Source organism: Dysidea avara, chromosome 2, assembly GCF_963678975.1.
Source record: "Dysidea avara chromosome 2, odDysAvar1.4, whole genome shotgun sequence".
NCBI classification, from domain to species: Eukaryota; Metazoa; Porifera; class Demospongiae; order Dictyoceratida; family Dysideidae; genus Dysidea; species Dysidea avara.
Window position 1 is genome coordinate 49,018,499 of NC_089273.1, and position 17,673 is coordinate 49,036,171.

Below are 17,673 nucleotides of genomic sequence, written 5' to 3' on the forward strand. Positions count from 1 at the left end.
AACCTTTGGACTGTTATCTCACATTGTACCAAACATCCTGCCACAAAGTTGCTCCTTAAATGGCTTCATGTATGAACTTTAAAATTACAATTCTATTCAAAAATGAAATAATGGCTAATCTGTACTTTCACTTTCAGCTACAACTTGATATTTGAGTAGAAAAATATAAATAATTTCAATTGCTAGTACATGCAATACTAGTACTACTAAATTTTTTAACCTTATGCAAACATATATGCTTGCACCATCTGATGGGGGGATTGCATCCTCCACTTTTATGATTCTACACTTTTGCACTCAATAAGACTTCTTTATTTAACCAATTATGCTGTGGCTAAGAATGCATACAGTAGGAAAAGTAGTGTAACCATGTTATATCTCCATGTACTAGCTGTGTATTGGATATACTGCTGCAGCATTCCAAGCCATATTTTTGTGAAGTTATAGATCCCTTGAATATTTTTTGTGCATAACACTCATTACAAGCTAGTTAGCAGTTACAAGACATGATCAGAATGTTTGAGATATACAGTAACTATACTGTGAGTGAACAAGCATGGCAAGTAACTTTTATTTATAACATTCTCAGGGCTCTTCATTACAGTTTACACTAGAGTAGTGTATTTTATTGACAGCTATCTGGTCAGTGATAATGAGAACTACACAACAGGTCAATGTTACGTATTACTTGCTATCATCACTTATGGATCTTGCTGCATGATGGGGCTGGTAGCTACATCACAAATGCATGAATGGTATAGAAGCTAGAAGTTAAAACTAACATTTAGTCTTATTACACCACTTTGTCTTTACACAACAGAACCTGTACACAACTCTCTTATATAATACTTCATCCTTACTCTTGAGATAATCATATGGTTTAATTTGGCCACCAATTGCAATTTTTCATTCATCTCCATGACTCCAATTGCCGGATTTGCTTAACTGAAACTGGAGAAATTAATCTTAAGTTTGTCTATTACTTAGTCATAAATCTGCCAACAATAATCTGTGCTGTTACTCAAAACTAAGTATTGTGGATGTGGAAAAACAGACTGCATTCTTTGTTCCCTTCCTAAATTTTAATCACATGATGCTAGGTGTGGGTGATACTAGAAAAATTTGCTTCGATGCGATTCCAAGTACTTTTGTCATGGTATTGATGAATATTGATACTGATACTGAGTATTTGTGATTAGTAGTCAATTAGTGAACCTCACTGTGCTGAAAAGTTCTTAGTGAAGACTGGTGGGTTGAATATGGTTGAATAAAGCTTGCATTATGGTACAGTAATGGCTGAAACTCGCATTTTTTAGTGTTTGCATCCGCAACACATGCACAATATCAAGTGATCACCAAGTATCGAAATTTCCGATTCTTCATAAAAAGTACTCGATACCAAAGTTTGGACATTCTTAGGAACCAGTCTATTTTGCTTTTTTTTCTACCTATTTTTCTTTCCAGCATTTCTTTTATTTTTCACCTATTATGCTCCATATTTTGCTCAAGAATTATAAATTTTGCTCAGCACTGATCTTTGTTAATTGAATATTTCCAAGTGCAAAGCTATAGTTTCACCTTAAATTGACTGTTCTATTAGAGTATCTCGATCAAAAATTACTTCTAACATGTAAAGCAAGAAGCCAGCTAATATTGCTTAACATGTGTGACTGTTTTATTAGGGTATCTCGATTGTCACTTGTTGTTCCTGTAACAATTAGCTATGCATTGTCGATATTTTAGCGTGTCTGACTGTTCTATTAGAGTATCTCGATCTTTTGTGCAATTTTTATGTCCATTTCACAAAAATTGCACCTATTATGCCAGCATTTTGCTCATTGCTTTTACCCAACCATTATGCCAAAAATTTTGCTAGCGAAATCGACGGGTCCCTAGACATTCTGGTATTGGTATCAATATTTTATTACTTGTATCGCCCACCCCTACATGATGCTGTGCCTTAAATAGAAAGTGCTGGAACTACTACTTGGTGCAATTATTGTTGTTTTGAGGAAAATACTATCAGTAGAAAAACTATGATTTTTCAGCAGTGTCCTATATAGCTACAAACGTAGCATACACCAACTAGCTAACATACATAGTTATGCACAAGTACAATAATACTTATATAAAATTAAAGTTGTCCAAGACTTGCTGCAGTAGAAAGTGAGGCATTATTGTGAGTTTCAGATTATTTTTGAGTAGCTAGCTATACACTGTAATATTATTACATATGTGTTGTCTTGACTCATTACTGTGTAAAACCTCACAGGAAGTATAAGCGCACAGATACAATTAAGTGCTAGCCATGACAAAAGATATTGTGTTAGTTGATGATGCTTAAAACTATTTAGGTTGTCTATCATCACTACTCAAGGAGTGGTTCAGGTAAGTACCAGTCTCATTCCACATACGTTTGGTAGTAAAAAGTAAGAAGGTGGCTGCTTCTGATTGGAGGGATGATATAATTATATTAGCTGCCGATCATGATTTACAATGAATAGCTATATCGTGCTGTCAAAGTATTATGTTACAGTGTAGGAAAATGCTTAAGCGCTTTTTCCAAAGGGGGCGCTTATAATCGATAAGCGCAACCCTGAGGAAATAACTAGGGTCGTCTGGGCACGAGACTAACGTTGCTACCTCTAGATCTATAGCTACAGAATGGAAAAATTGGCCTGGGCTGCTGCACAAGACTGGAGGATAGTTTGAAGATGTTTCGTCTTTTTACAACTTTATTGGCTCTGTTTCAGTTTGGTTCGCAGTGTGTAGCAACGAAACAACCTCCGAAGGTAGTTGAAACTGTACTTAGAGCGAGCCAGCTGGAGTGGGTGGACCGACCTCTATCAATCCTGATGATAACTGACTTTTTCCTAAGCCATCTGTACCCCTTGCTCGGTCTGGGTGAAGAATTGAAAAAGAGAGGCCACAATGTATTAACGCTGTGTACAACGATCATGGAAGGTTTTTGTGTCATTCCCAGCCTGCCTGAAAAGCTGGGTATTGCCATTCTGATTGCTGGTGCTGACGATCTGACACAAAAAGGATTATGAGTATTTGATGGGCCTGTTTGAGACACCTGGATGGGATGCTGTTAGAGATTTCGTGCCCTCAGCATCTTGGCAGTCAACTGTGTTCAAGGTCTTACTGAAGCTAACAAGTCAACATGGATGATTTTGATATCACTGTAAGTGAACTTCCCATTTTTCCTGTCGGTACGTACTTGTCAAGAAAAGGAAACAAGGTTGTACTCTTGAGCCAATTATGATGGATGCAAGTATGCCAGAATGGCCAAGCCCTCTTGCTGAAGGGTTCACGACAGACAATATGAAATTCCTTGACAGACTAAGAACCTATCTCCTCCTCAGTCTCTTTATCCCACCAATCTCTTGCATGGCTTATGGAGATGGAGTGTACCGAAAGAATGCTGACTATCAAAAAGTTATGGAAGGAGTGGATTTCAGTAACCATGTTGGAATTAGCATTCCTCTGATTATAACTACCGTGGTAGGTTTTGAGTACCCAAAGACTAGTCATGCTGTTACCCACTATGTTGGGCCAATTCTTATGAGTTCCCCACCCCCAATTGATGAAGAGATGGGTAAATGGTTGAGTGCTAAGGAGGAGAAATCTGTAGTGTACATCAGTATGGGAACAACGGCAGTCATAACTAGCAAAACGGCAAAGGTGCTTGTTGAAGGAATCTTAAACACAAGATACGATGTTGTATGGTCACTGCGTAGAAGCAACCAAAATGTTTTAAAGGAAATCAGTGTGGAAAAGAAAAGATTTTACATCTCAAGTTGGGTACCTCAACAATCCCTGCTCAAACACCCTGCCTTGGCTATAGCTATACTACACTGTGGAATGAACGGACTTCAAGAAGCTCTCTTTCACGGAATACCAGTAATGTGTATACCATATGCTTTTGACCAGTTTGAAATGGCCACTAGATTGAGTGCTTGTGGAGCAGGGACTGGGTTAAGCAGGATCAACATCTCTGCACAGATAATCACAAATGCCATGACTACTATTTCTGAAAATAAAGAGTACTTCAAACAAGCTAGGAAGATTCTGAAAATGTCTTTGTTTGCTGGTGGAGTTAAAGTAGCTGCCAATCTTATAGAGTTTTATTCAAACATTGGATACGACCATCTGGTTCCAGCCTACATCAAATACAAATGGAGTTGGGTGCAGTACTACAACTTTGATGTGTACTGTTTGCTCCTGATCCTGAACTGTCTGTTGATCTACTGTTCCTACAAACTACTAAAGTGTTGTTGTAGAGTTTGCTGCAGTAAGAAGCGAAAAGTTGAATAGTTTTGATCCCTTTATCTAATGACTTTGTGGATCATAATATTGCATGTATTTTATTTACATCATGGCTATTTTACACACAACTCAATTCTTGTATGCTAATGCGAGACAAAAATTTATTTATCACATGATTGGTTGTCTACATCTTGCAATTGCATGTGATGTTTATGGCAAAAAAAACTTCTCACATGATCATAAACTAATAAGAAAAGTACTAAGCAGTTACGTACTTGGAAACAGAAACTAGTTAAGCAACCTAAGAAGTGGCAAATCTACAGTGTCTATTTTTCTATAATTATGATGTCACTCTTGATGTTTATAAATAAATTCATTTTAGCCTGTTACGTCGCTGCAATAATAATCCATTTTAATCTACAGTTTGAGGTCTCTGTTGTATTGGTTATATTATGCATCATTAATCACAATTGTGGATATAATTATAAGCCATGCAATTAGCAAGTGTGTACTGTATTGTAATGTTACATACCACATGATGAGTACTGGACATGATGCATAATAGGTTGGATATGCATGACCCATCAATCCCTGCTGTCAGGACATGGGGTGGTAACAAGGATAACACCTCTTACCGCATGACAGGAAATGGAAAAAATTATGAATCCACACTTCATCTGATCATCATGATCATGTCAGGTTTGATGAATTAAATACAAAAATGCCAAGAAGTCATAGATCTTGACACATCAAGAAGTCATAGATCTTGACACACCAAGAAGTCATAGATCTTGACACATCAAGAAATCATAGATCTTGACACATCAAGAAGTCATAGATCTTGACACACCAAGAAATCATAGATCTTGACACACCAAGAAATCATAGATCTTGACACATCAAGAAGTCATAGATCTTGACACATCAAGAAGTCATAGATCTTGACACACCAAGAAATCATAGATCTTGACACATCAAGAAGTCATAGATCTTGACAAATAAAGAAGTCATAGTTCTTGACACATCAAGAAATCATAGATCTTGACACATCAAGAAATCATAGATCTTGACACATCTTTTTACACACACTTATGGATGTTTCACCAATTAAAGTTAACAATTTTAACCGATTCATCAAATTTGTAAATTTCCTGTTGTATGGTACCAATGTCTTTAATCATATAATTATGTTTAAATTTGTTTTCTTATGATAAAAACATTCTACATCAAAAACAGTTCTATTAAAAATGAGATGATTGTTTGCACATGTCACAATGTTGGATTAAATGTGATCAGATTTGCAAAAATGAGCCTTCCATGCACACACGATCCAATTCTATGCACTTGAGAGATCATAATACTCAGTGCTCAAGAAACACAATAATATAAACTTATATAATTATTTTCTCGTGGTGCTCATCGTTGATCAAGTTTCAAGTGAATAGCCTATTCCAATCTGAAGTTATCATTTGCCACAGTTGGTAAATTGGATGTAGCTATGTGGAAGACCCTTTATTGCAAATCTGGTCACAAATCTTGACAGGGATAATAGTCCAGTAATTACACACTGTACTATACTGCGTGCAACACAGTAATTGGTACACTTCTCTGATGATATTAGGAAGCTATCTACGGTAGCAGCATCTCTATTATGAGCAACAATTCTCTCAGGGCTCAGGTTACAGCATTTGGCTTGACAGTAGTTGTATTGTAACACAAGAACTAAAACATGTAATATTTTAAAGTCCCAATGATCATGAGGAAAGGATATGTCACAGTAGGATGACACATTGTATCTGTATGAAAATACAAAACTGTCTATCTATACTTTTGAGAGGGGCCATACAACCTTCAAATCAACATGAAGCCTTTCATATTAATGTTATGTGTAGCTACTGTGTACGTAGTTTGAGGAAGCTAGCCTGTACATTGCTGCATGCTCCAGCTGTCACTAGCGTGATTTTCTGCTGCACAATTTTGCGGTAGACTCTATTGCTCTGTGGCATAGGGATACTATTTGATGTTGGCATGAGTCTTCCCAGTGATGGTGATAATAGTCTTGCTTCACCTGAAGAAAGTATAGACTGTATTATAGTACAGCAAATCTGCTCTTAAGAGTGCGCTTGCAGAAGGTACTGACATTGAAAGCGTAATAAGGTTTTATGTCTCCCTACCAACAAATGAAGCACACCAGAAACATTTCATTGGAATATTGCAGGAGTGGTACAGAAGGTCAGTCCAGTAGTAGCAGCAAAAATATACTATTGAAGAATTAGTGAAGGAAGGATATTCAGATGTTGCAGAAGTCCAATGCTATCTGGAGCAGTTTGTGAAAGCAGAATTTAGGGATCAGCTACCTGACAAAACCAACCGTGCATACTACCCTACACCAACTGACATACGAAACCACATGTACAAGGCCAGGCTTGGTTTGCCATTCTCAAAGCTAGATCAGGTAAATCTACAAGAACTGGTTGCTTGATGGAGAAATGAAAAGCAGAACGAAAAGTTTTTCCTCAGACCATGTAGTGACCAACAGTCACAAGATGATCCTAATGCCAGTGAATCATTATTGTGGGTTCATCAGGTAGCTTGGCAGCAAGAATTGCTGATTAGGTATGGAAACTATATTTCCTTGATTGATGCAACATACAAAACCATGAGATATGAGCTGCCACTGTTCTTTGTGTGTGTCAGAACCAATGTTGGATATTGTGTTGTTGCTGACTTCATTGTGCAGTCCGAATGTGCTGTATCTATTAAAGAAGCACTGTTAGTCCTTCGTTCATGGAACCCTGAATGCAATCTTCAATTGTTTATGTCCAATTTTTCAGAAGCTGAGATCTCAGCATTAGAACAAACATTCCCTGGTGTTACACTGTACGGGTGTGACTTTCACCATGAACAGGTGCGGACCCATTGGATTCAACATCACAAGAATGGTCTGAGTGTAGATGATAGAGAACAGTCATTATCACTGCTATGTGATTGTACATGGGCTCCTTCTGCTGGTGAATTAGCTTGTGGCTTGCACTACAAACAGTCATTGGAGAAACTACAGAAGTCTACTGTGTGGAAACAACATGAAAACGTCTGTAATTGGTTGGTGGGCTCATGGTTTAATCCCCCAAGGTGAGCTTAACCTCTATAACAAGTCACATGTGGAATGGTAGGTACACTGATGGGAGTGTCAAACTATGTAGGATGGATGGTAATTATTGGCACAAACAAATAACATTTTCAGGACACTTTTTTGGTGAAATATCCCTCGGTTTTATTGCACAAAGGGCATGTCGGCCTTCTTAAAACATCTACACTATTGTAGTCACCACTGCATGTATACAGGTCATCATAATTTATATTAATGCAGACCTACCAACTAAGATTATAACTAGTTGCATTAGGGTATTACATGGGCATAACAAGTGCTCACTATATTTTCTGGCTCAGTCTAAAACTATGTAATATTCTTGAACTAAATAGCACAAAATATGGTTCTGTAGACATAGTCATGTTGATACTGGCTTGCATTTCTGTGCAAGTGTACTGTAGTAGTGATATTGCTTGCAAATGGCATATAGCTGGTACAGTATTATTGTCATATATTAAATTAATAATCTATAGTTGATGTACGTACAGTGTATTAATGAGGTACGTATTCTGTTGAAAAGTGTAGGGTTGTTGAGAAACAGTAATCATGTATGGTATTTGTACTAGGGCTGGGCGATAGTGAATTTCTAAATATCTGAGCAATACTGTTCACGATAGACGATAGAATAATGGATAGTGAAAATCTACTTAATACCTTCACAGAGATATGCAAGGAGAGGTGTACTTACGGATATGTTTTTGACTAAGAGACTAATCAGCCTTTTTAGTCTGGTTTTTGTTCCAAAATATTATTTTTACAAGTGTTTTGCATAAATATTTTCATATTTTACATTTTAATTACTGTCTGATAGTAATTTTTCAAATGATAGGTGATACATGATAGCGATACTATCCTGATATTCTGATATGTTCATACTATCCCCAACCCTAATTGTACATATGTTGTGAAATCTTGTGCTTATATCTTCTTTAATTTGTAGCGTTGGGCTCGGGCATTTCGAAAGCACAAATTCTATGCAGCTGCAGATACTAACAATGGAACTGAGGCCATGAACAGACTGTTCAAATACAAATTAAATCCATGCCAAGGAGGAAATCATTCACCTTATCCGCTTTAGTTACACAGCTGTCAGACCGCTTTTTACCTGACTTACACAGGAACTATGTCCTTCAGAATCTAAAAGGCTCACCAACGTATAGAGAATACAATGATGTTGTCCCCGGTTACCTGCATGGCAAGCCATGGTCAGTTGTCCTACATTGCTTAGAAAGAAAAGCTAGGTCAAACTGATATGATGATGAGGAAATTGTCTTAGGTGATGAAGATGGGATATTCAAAATTAAGAAATTGGATATTATACTTTTAAACACACAGTAAATGTTTTGCAACCCTCTAGTACATGCAAAGATTGGATACGATGGCACCTGCCCTGTAAACATATGTTTGCAGTTATTAGTTTGATAGCAGAATGGGGGTAGGAATGCCCTACCAAAGAGTTACAGGGAAAGTCCTTACCATCAAGCTGACAATGATGCCATTGTGCATTACCATGGTGGTAGTGGAGATAGTGGAGAGTAACAGGTACAGATGGTTGAGGAAACTGATGCCACTTTAATCTCCATGAGTGACAACCAGTGTAGTGATATTCAGTGGTCCCAAGTACGTGTTCACACATATAATCATACACTCAACATTACATGACACGTACACTATGATGTATGTTTATACTTGCCAACAATGAACATCTGTGTTTGTGCCTAAATATTTCCCTGAATAATTAACCTGATAGTATCCGTCAGTATTAGTGGCTGTACTTGGCTGTCTTATATATAATAATTTTATTACAAACACTGTCTTCTAGTTTAATAGTTGTAGTTTTGTATGCAGTATAATATTTGAATGTTTGAATTGGAAAGGATAAAAATTAGCCTTATTTTTTCGAAAGCTTCAATTTATTAGGGCTGAGCGATTGTGAAATTTTGTTACTTTCACGATTGTAGAATGTAACATCTCATGATTGTGATAACTATCATGATGTTATAACTCACAGGCATCAATAGCATGAAATTTTTATCTTAGCAATACACGACCATGTTCAACACAATTAAAATCATGCACAGTTACAGTTTAATAGTAATGAATAAAGTATCCTTAGAAATTCAACGGTTTCTAGCAGGTGCACTTTTTAACTATGTCGTAAGATTTATTCACACAAAGAACTCTCAGAAGTGTAGACTTGCTTTCTGGACTGTGTTCTTTCACTTACAAAGTATGTGCCACAATTATCAATTTATTAATACATAACATGTGATATCACAACATCACGGTTATTATAATATTCAACATCACGATGTTCAGAGACAATCACGATTAATCTCACAATTGATATAATCTCCGGCCCACCCCTACAATTTATATATCCACCATATACATATATTAACTTGCTGTGTAAAATATTTTAAAAACCTGCTGAAAATACATGGTAGTTATGTAACTGTTCAACCTCACTGGCTATATTGTAGTCATACCAATGTTAACGTTATGCAATCCAGAAACCTCTGCAAGTTGCCATGTATCAGCCAATTTGTATTGCAAATACAGTGGAACTTTCCTGTCTGTAAAGGACATTGGCCTCCTCATACAGGACATGTACAGCAGCTGCTGAGGTCCCTATATAGACCTTTGTCAATGCAATTTTCCCTCTAGAAAACAGCATGCACAATAATAGTAAAATTTCATCATAATCAGTTGGTCCCAAACTGTCTGTTAAATGCAGGTTCGACTATAATCCACTGCACAATCTGACAGTTTAACTACAGAGGTGACAACAGCCCAGTATGCCATTGAGTGAGCCACATATTTGAAATGTTTGAGACTGCATCATATGCAAGTCAGTTACATGTTTCAGACTCCCGGTATTCACAGGCTTTAGCCTCCTCACAGGTTCCTAGTGAGATAGCATATTATATAAGTCTTTAAGCTCAAGTCGTTTGACTCAAGACTTTGGTGCATGTCACTAAGGTCTACTTCATGATCTTATCAATAAGACCACCTCATTATAGTGACTATGTTAAGTAAGTCCCAAATATAGCTACGGTACACCTTATAATCTAACAGCAAACAGCAAAAGGTTATCAGAGAAAAATTTATCCTTAGACCTCCACAATAGTCTAATGCATATTCGGATTGTTTCAAATCTGCAAAAAAAATTGAATTTTGTAACATTGCTCAATATTGCCCCATCAAAATATTTAGTATTTGTGACTGGGCCTGCAAAAATAAGACATGTGGACACAAACTACACCCTGTCACATAACAGGTCATATCTCAGTGATGGAATAGAATATTTGTATCCTGTAACTTATTATCAACTAAATGTTTAACACAGGCCAAAAATTGTATTACCATAGCACAGTGGCATAAAAAATTATGGATGAAAGTTTGAAACAGTAGGCAAATTATATGTGCACACATGCTCTGTTTTTGCAGGCCCGGTCACATTCCGTGACCTTATTGAAAAGATCATCTTGTGTTAGACCATGTTAAGTAGGTCCCAAACGTATATAGCTGAGGTCTACTTCATGACCTCATCAATAAGCAGACCACCTCACTATACAAGTAGCCCAATTGCAAACACAGCTAAGGTGTGTTTCATGACCTAAGACTACTTCATTATAGTGGCCATGTCTAGTATGAAGGTCTCACTAATGATGAGTAGGGATCTGCAATACATATCGATACGGAAATATATCGATAAAGCAAATAAGTATCACGATACGATACTGTACTTAGAAATATCGATATATCGAAGTTTTTTAGTAGAACGGTCGGTGATTGCTCTAACAGTGATCTAGATATTCAAACAAAAAGCCTCTCTATTTGCCTGTGCTATATATGCAACGTTATGAGAAGCCATACAAATACGCATGTATAAGTGCTGCAGTTATGGCTAAAAATTAACATTCTGGGTCTTCTAAAAACAGTAGCCTAGTCACTAGCTGTTACACTTAAGTATAAAGAACTGCACCACTATAAGCAGTAAACAGTCTGCTGTATATATTAAGGCTCAAACGAGATTAGCCGAATATTCGGATTAATATTCGTTTGCCAGTGTTGGGAGTAACGCGTTACATAACGTAATATTATTACTTTTGTGGTAACTAAGTAATATAACGAAATACACTATAAAAACAGGTAATATAACTCAAGTTACTTTACTTACAAATGTAACGCGTTACCTAAGTAATATAGTTACTGTAACGAGTCTAATATTACGTAATATTATTACTACAAATAATGAAGTTACTAATCTCGTTAGTTATCCTCTGAGTAACGCCTAGCCACAACGAAGTAACGAAGCCTACTGAATGAAGCTTATTCACCAGCTTCTTACTTATAACCAAGATTTGCACATTGTCCAACAACGCAATCATGTCACGTGATAAGGTGGTAGTTTCACACGTGACAGCTTAAGGCTGTGGACACAAAGTAATATAATATGTAATATTATTATAGTTACTTTATTAAGAGTAATATGTAACTGTAACTAAATAGTCAGTTGTAATATGTAATATGTAACTAGTTACTTTTACAAAGGAACTTGCCCAACACTGTCGTTTGCTTTGTAGCCGAATAATAAAATTAACAAACGATTATTCGCACGTGATCATCTATATGGTGACACGTGATTAGCGGTCAGTCATCAACAGTTGTGAAAAGAGCGATTCCCCTTAGCGCACACCGTGTAGCTACAGAGTGGGAAAAAAAGTTGCCTAGGCTGCTGCACGATACTCGACGAGACGCGAGGATAGCTAGTTCGAAGATGTTTCGTGTTTTTACAACTTTATTGGCTCTGTTTCAGTTTGGGTCGCAGTGTATAGCAACGAAACAACCTCCAAAGGTAGTTGAAACTGTACTTAGAGCGAGCCAGCTGGAGTGGGTGGACCGACCTCTATCAATCCTGATGATAACTAGCTTTATCCCAAGCCATCTGTACCCCTTGCTCGGTCTGGGTGAAGAACTGATAAAGAGAGGTCACAATGTAACGCTGTGTACAACGATCATGGAAGGTTCCCGTGTCATTCCCAGCCTGCCTGAGAAGCTGGGAATTACCATTCTGAGTGCTGGTGCTGACGATCTGACACAAAAGGATTATGAGTATTTGATGAGCCTGTTTGAGACACCTGGATGGGATGCTATTAGAGATTTCGTCCTCCCAGCACCTTGGCAATCAACTGTGTTCAAGGTCTTACTGAAGTTAACAGAAGTCAACATGGATGATTTTGATATTATTGTAAGTGATCTCTTCACTTTTCCTGTTGGTACATACTTGTCAAGAAAGGGAAACAAGGTTGTGCTCTTGAGTCCTTCATTGCCAATTATGATGGATGCAAGCATTCCAGAATGGCCGAGCCCTCTTGCTGGAGGGTTCACGACAGATGGTATGAATTTCCTTGACAGACTAAAAACCTATCTCCTCCTCAGTCTCTTTATTCAGCCGTTCACTTGCATGGTTTATGGAGATGGAGTGTACCGAAAGAATGCTGACTATCAAAAGGTTATGGAAGGAGTGGATTTCAGTAACCATGTTGGAATTAGCATTCCTCTGATTATAACTACCGTGGTGGGTTTTGAGTACCCAAAGACTAGTCATGCTCTTACCCACTATATTGGGCCAATTCTTATGAGTTCCCCACCCCCAATTGATGAAGAGATGGGAGAATGGTTGAGTGCTAAGGAGAAGAAATCTGTAGTGTACATCAGTATGGGAACAACGGCAGTCATAACTAGCAAAACGGCAAAGGCGCTTGTTGAAGGAATCTTGAGCACAAGATATGATGTCGTGTGGTCACTGCGTAGAAGCAACCAAAATGTTTTAAAGGAAATTAGTGTGGAAAAGAAAAGATTTTACATATCAAGTTGGGTACCTCAACAATCCCTGCTCAAGCATCCTGCCTTGACTATAGCTATACTACACTGTGGAATGAATGGACTTCAAGAAGCTCTCTTCAACGGAATACTAGTGATATGTATACCATACGCTTTTGACCAGTTTGAGTTGGCCGCTAGATTGAGTGTTTGTGGAGCAGGGATTCAGTTAAGCAGGACCAACATCTCTGCACAGATAATCACAAATGCCGTGACTACTATTTCTGAAAATAAGGAGTACTCCAAACAGGCTAGGAAGATTCAGAAAATGCATTTGTTTGCTGGTGGAGTTAAAGCAGCTGCCAATCTTATAGAGTTTTATTCAGACATTGGATACGACCATCTGGTTCCAGCCTACATCAAATACGAATGGAGTTGGGTGCAATACTACAACTTTGATGTGTACTGTTTGCTCCTGATCCTGGACTGTCTGTTGATCTACTGTTCCTACAAACTGCTGAAGTGTTGTTGTAGAGTTTGCTGCAGTAAGAAGCGAAAAGTTGAATAGTTTTGATCCACTTTGTGGATCATGATGCTGCATGTATTTTATTTACCTCATGACTATTTTACACACAACTCAATTCTTGTATGTTAATGTGAGACAAGAATTTGTTTATCACATGATTGGTTGTCTATGTCTTGCAATTGCATGGCAAAAAAACTTCTCACATGATCATAAACTAATAAGAAAAGTACTAAGCGGCTACGTACTTGGAAACAGCAACCTCAGAAGTGGCAAATCTATCTAGTGATTTTCCACTCACTCTTGATGTTCATAATTATATAAATAAATTCATTTTAGCCTTTTATGTCACTGCAATAGTAATCCAGTTTGAGGTCTCTGTTGTATCAATTGGTTATGCATCATTAATCACAAATGGTGGATATATAAGCCATGCAATTAGCAAGTGTGTACTGTAGTGTAATGTTACATACCACATGATGATGGGTACTGGACATGATGCATAATAGGTTGGATTTGCATGACCCATCAATCTTTTCTGTCAGGACATGGGGTGGTAACAAGGATAACACCTCTTACCACATGACAGGAAATGGAAAAAATTACGAATCCACACTTCATCTGATCATCATGACCATGTCAGGTTTGATGAATTAAATACAAATTCAAGAAGTCATAGATCTTGACACATAAAGAAATCATAGATCTTGACACACCAAGAAGTCATAGATCTTGACACACCAAGAAGTCATAGATCCTGACACATCAAGAAGTCATAGATCTTGACACATTAAGAAGTCATAGATCTTGACATACCAAGAAATCATAGATCTTGACACATCAAGAAATTATAGATCTTGACATACCAAGAAATTATAGATCTTGACACATCAAGAAGTCATAGATCTTGACACACCAAGAACTCATTGATCTTGACACAACAAGAAGTCATAGATCTTGACATACCAAGAAATCATAGATCTTGACACATCAAGAAATTATAGATCTTGACATATCAAGAAATTATAGATCTTGACACATCAAGAAGTCATAGATCTTGACACACCAAGAACTCATTGATCTTGACACAACAAGAAGTCATAGATCTTGACACACCAAAAAGTCATAGATCCTGACACATCAAGAAGTCATAGATCTTGACACATCAAGAAGTCATAGATCTTGACACACCAAGAAGTCATAGATCTTGACACATCAAGAAGTCATAGATCTTGACATACCAAGAAATTATAGATCTTGACACATCAAGAAGTCATAGATCTTGACACACCAAGAAATCATAGATCTTGACACACCAAGAAATCATAGATCTTGACACACCAAGAAATCATAGATCTTGACACACCAAGAAGTCATAGATCTTGACACATCAAGAAGTCATAGATCTTGACACACCAAGAAGTCATAGATCTTGACACATCAAGAAGTCATAGATATTGACACATCAAGAAGTCATAGATTTTGACACATCAAGAAGTCATAGATCTTGACACATCCTTTTACATGCACTTACGGATGTTTGACAAATTTAAAGTTGACAATTTTATTATAACTGATTCATCAGATTCGTAAATTTCGTGTCATATGGTTTGCACAATGTTGGATTAACTGTGACCGGATTTGTGAAATGGGTCTTCCATGCACACACAATGCACTTGAGAGATCATAATACTCAGTACTCAAGAAACATAATAATAATATAAACTTGCATAATTGTGACCCGGTCTGCGAAAAGGGCTCTTATAGCCTTTCCAATTGCATATATATGGTAACCCATAACTTGACTGGTGAATATGGTACAAGCCTACAATTTGGTCACTCAACAACCCTAACCTGGCAGTAGCTGTGGGTGTAATTACATGGTGATAGCTTTAGTAGAGTAGGAGTTATGATTGGCCAAACATGGATAATTGGAAAGGCTATAAGAGCCCTTTTCGCAGACCGGGTCACAATTATTATTTTCTCCTGGTGCTCATCATTGACCAAGTTTCAAGTGAATAGCCTATTCCAATCTGAAGTTATCATTTGCCACAGTTGGTAAATTGGATGCACGTGCATGGAAGACTCTTATTGAAAATCTGGTCACAAACCTTGACAGGGATAATAGATCCAGTAATTACATACTATACTATATTGCATGCAACACACAGTAATTGGTACACTTATCTGATGATATTAGGAAGCTAACTGCAGGAGCAGCATCTCTTTTATGAGCAGCAATTCTCTCAGGATTCAGGTTACAGCATTTGGCTTGCCAGTAGTTATCACAAGCATTAAAATACATAATATTTTAAAGTCCCAATGATCATGAGGAAAAGATATGTCACCGTAGCGAGACACATTGTATCTATAGAAAGATACAATGTGTCTATCTATACTTTGAGAAGGGCCGTACAACCTTCAAATCAACATGAAGCGTTTCATATTAATGTTATGTGTAGCTATTGTGTAGTTTGAGGAAGCTAGCCTGTACATTGCTGCATGCTCCAGCTGTCACTAGCGTGATTTTCTGCTGCACAATTTTGCTGTAGGCTTTACTGCGCTATGGCATAGAGATACTGTGTAGTAGATTTGTTGTTGGCATGAGTCTTCCCAGTGATGGAGATAATAGCCTTGTTTCACCTGAAGAAAGTATAGACTGTATTATAGTACAGCAAATCTGTGAAACAATTACATGAATAAATATAAAGTAGTTGTTTCACAAATTCAGGGATTGGCTTTTGGTGACTTTTATAACCATTTATTGAATATTTATATGTATGACAGAATTGCTTATATGGAACTGTATTGGTGTGGTTGCACTGCCACAATGGGATTGGACCTTTTGATTTAGTGGACGTTTCTGCTTACTGACTATTAACTTACTTAGTTACTAATTGCTGATGTCTTCTTGCAAGTGTAACTCAATAATGGCAGTAAGGCTATGAGCTTGATTTTATGTTGCTATAGATGTTGTTCAGCTCCTGCAACCAATGCTTTTTGGGACAGTTGTGGCACACCGCAGAATGTACAATGCATGCATATACTTCATGCATTTACCTTTGTCTTCCTTTGTGTCCCATTTCTTTTTGCTGACACCCCAAGGTGTTGATTTGTGCAGTACATTTGCAAGGGGAATTGCCTGAATTTTCTGTTGTGACTGGATTGATCTCTTACTGTTCTTAATGTAACGCTGTGTATCAAGCTGAGTATATGGAGCTGAAAACGGAGCATGATTACCACTTCACTTTTAGTAATTGATAATTGGGGTGCGCATTCACATGGAAACTTAAGCCTGACACCATTCATTCTTTTGATGCAGTATGTGTGGTGTGAGTTCACAAGTCATAATTACAGGGGTGTATGTTACGTATAAAGAAGTAAACAACTATTCGAGGAAAAAGTATGACTAAGTTTGATGAGGGATCGTATAGTATGCAATATGGCATGCTAGCTGCTCAGACTGTCAGTCTTACATGTTAAGTTATTGTGTTTTCATTAGTTTGTAATTGGCAGTTGATACACTACTACAAATACTTTAGGTTTAAGGAAGAAAATCCATCCCTCCTGGAGGAAGACTGAGTGTGGCCCCAACTAGACATTGGGTGACCTGCAGTTTGAATCCTGGGGCTGAAGGGATTTTTTTCCTTACTTTGGTCCCTTTTCTGTTACACCTTATTAGCTCATTTAAGTCTAAGTCCAATAGATAATCCTAAGGCTGCAGCACAAGTTGCTGTCAGACCTTTAGCGCTGGTCACTGTGGAGTGTTAATAATAATAAAACTTCAGCCGGCTCAGTTTGACATAAACACATGTAATTACGTATGTATTGTGTATGACAGTTAATCCAGCAGATACGTATTATAGTTGTTACCTTAGCTATATGTTACATTATACAC

General features: G+C 37.4%; 2 protein-coding genes across 2 annotated transcripts; both read left to right on the forward strand.

The window, feature by feature from the left end:
• Positions 1-2,345: 2,345 nt before the first annotated feature.
• On the forward strand, positions 2,346-5,092 carry LOC136248186 (UDP-glucuronosyltransferase 1A3-like). Its single transcript, XM_066039999.1, has 2 exons — positions 2,346-3,050; positions 3,199-5,092. Exons 1-2 carry the CDS (start codon positions 2,715-2,717, stop codon positions 4,318-4,320), a joined length of 1,458 nt encoding a protein of 485 aa, XP_065896071.1. The 5' UTR covers positions 2,346-2,714; the 3' UTR covers positions 4,321-5,092.
• Positions 5,093-12,067: 6,975 nt separating this feature from the next.
• Positions 12,068-13,947, forward strand: LOC136247532 (UDP-glucuronosyltransferase 1A1-like). The gene has a single exon (XM_066039289.1). It carries the CDS (start codon positions 12,207-12,209, stop codon positions 13,818-13,820), a length of 1,614 nt encoding a protein of 537 aa, XP_065895361.1. The 5' UTR covers positions 12,068-12,206; the 3' UTR covers positions 13,821-13,947.
• Positions 13,948-17,673: the final 3,726 nt, after the last annotated feature.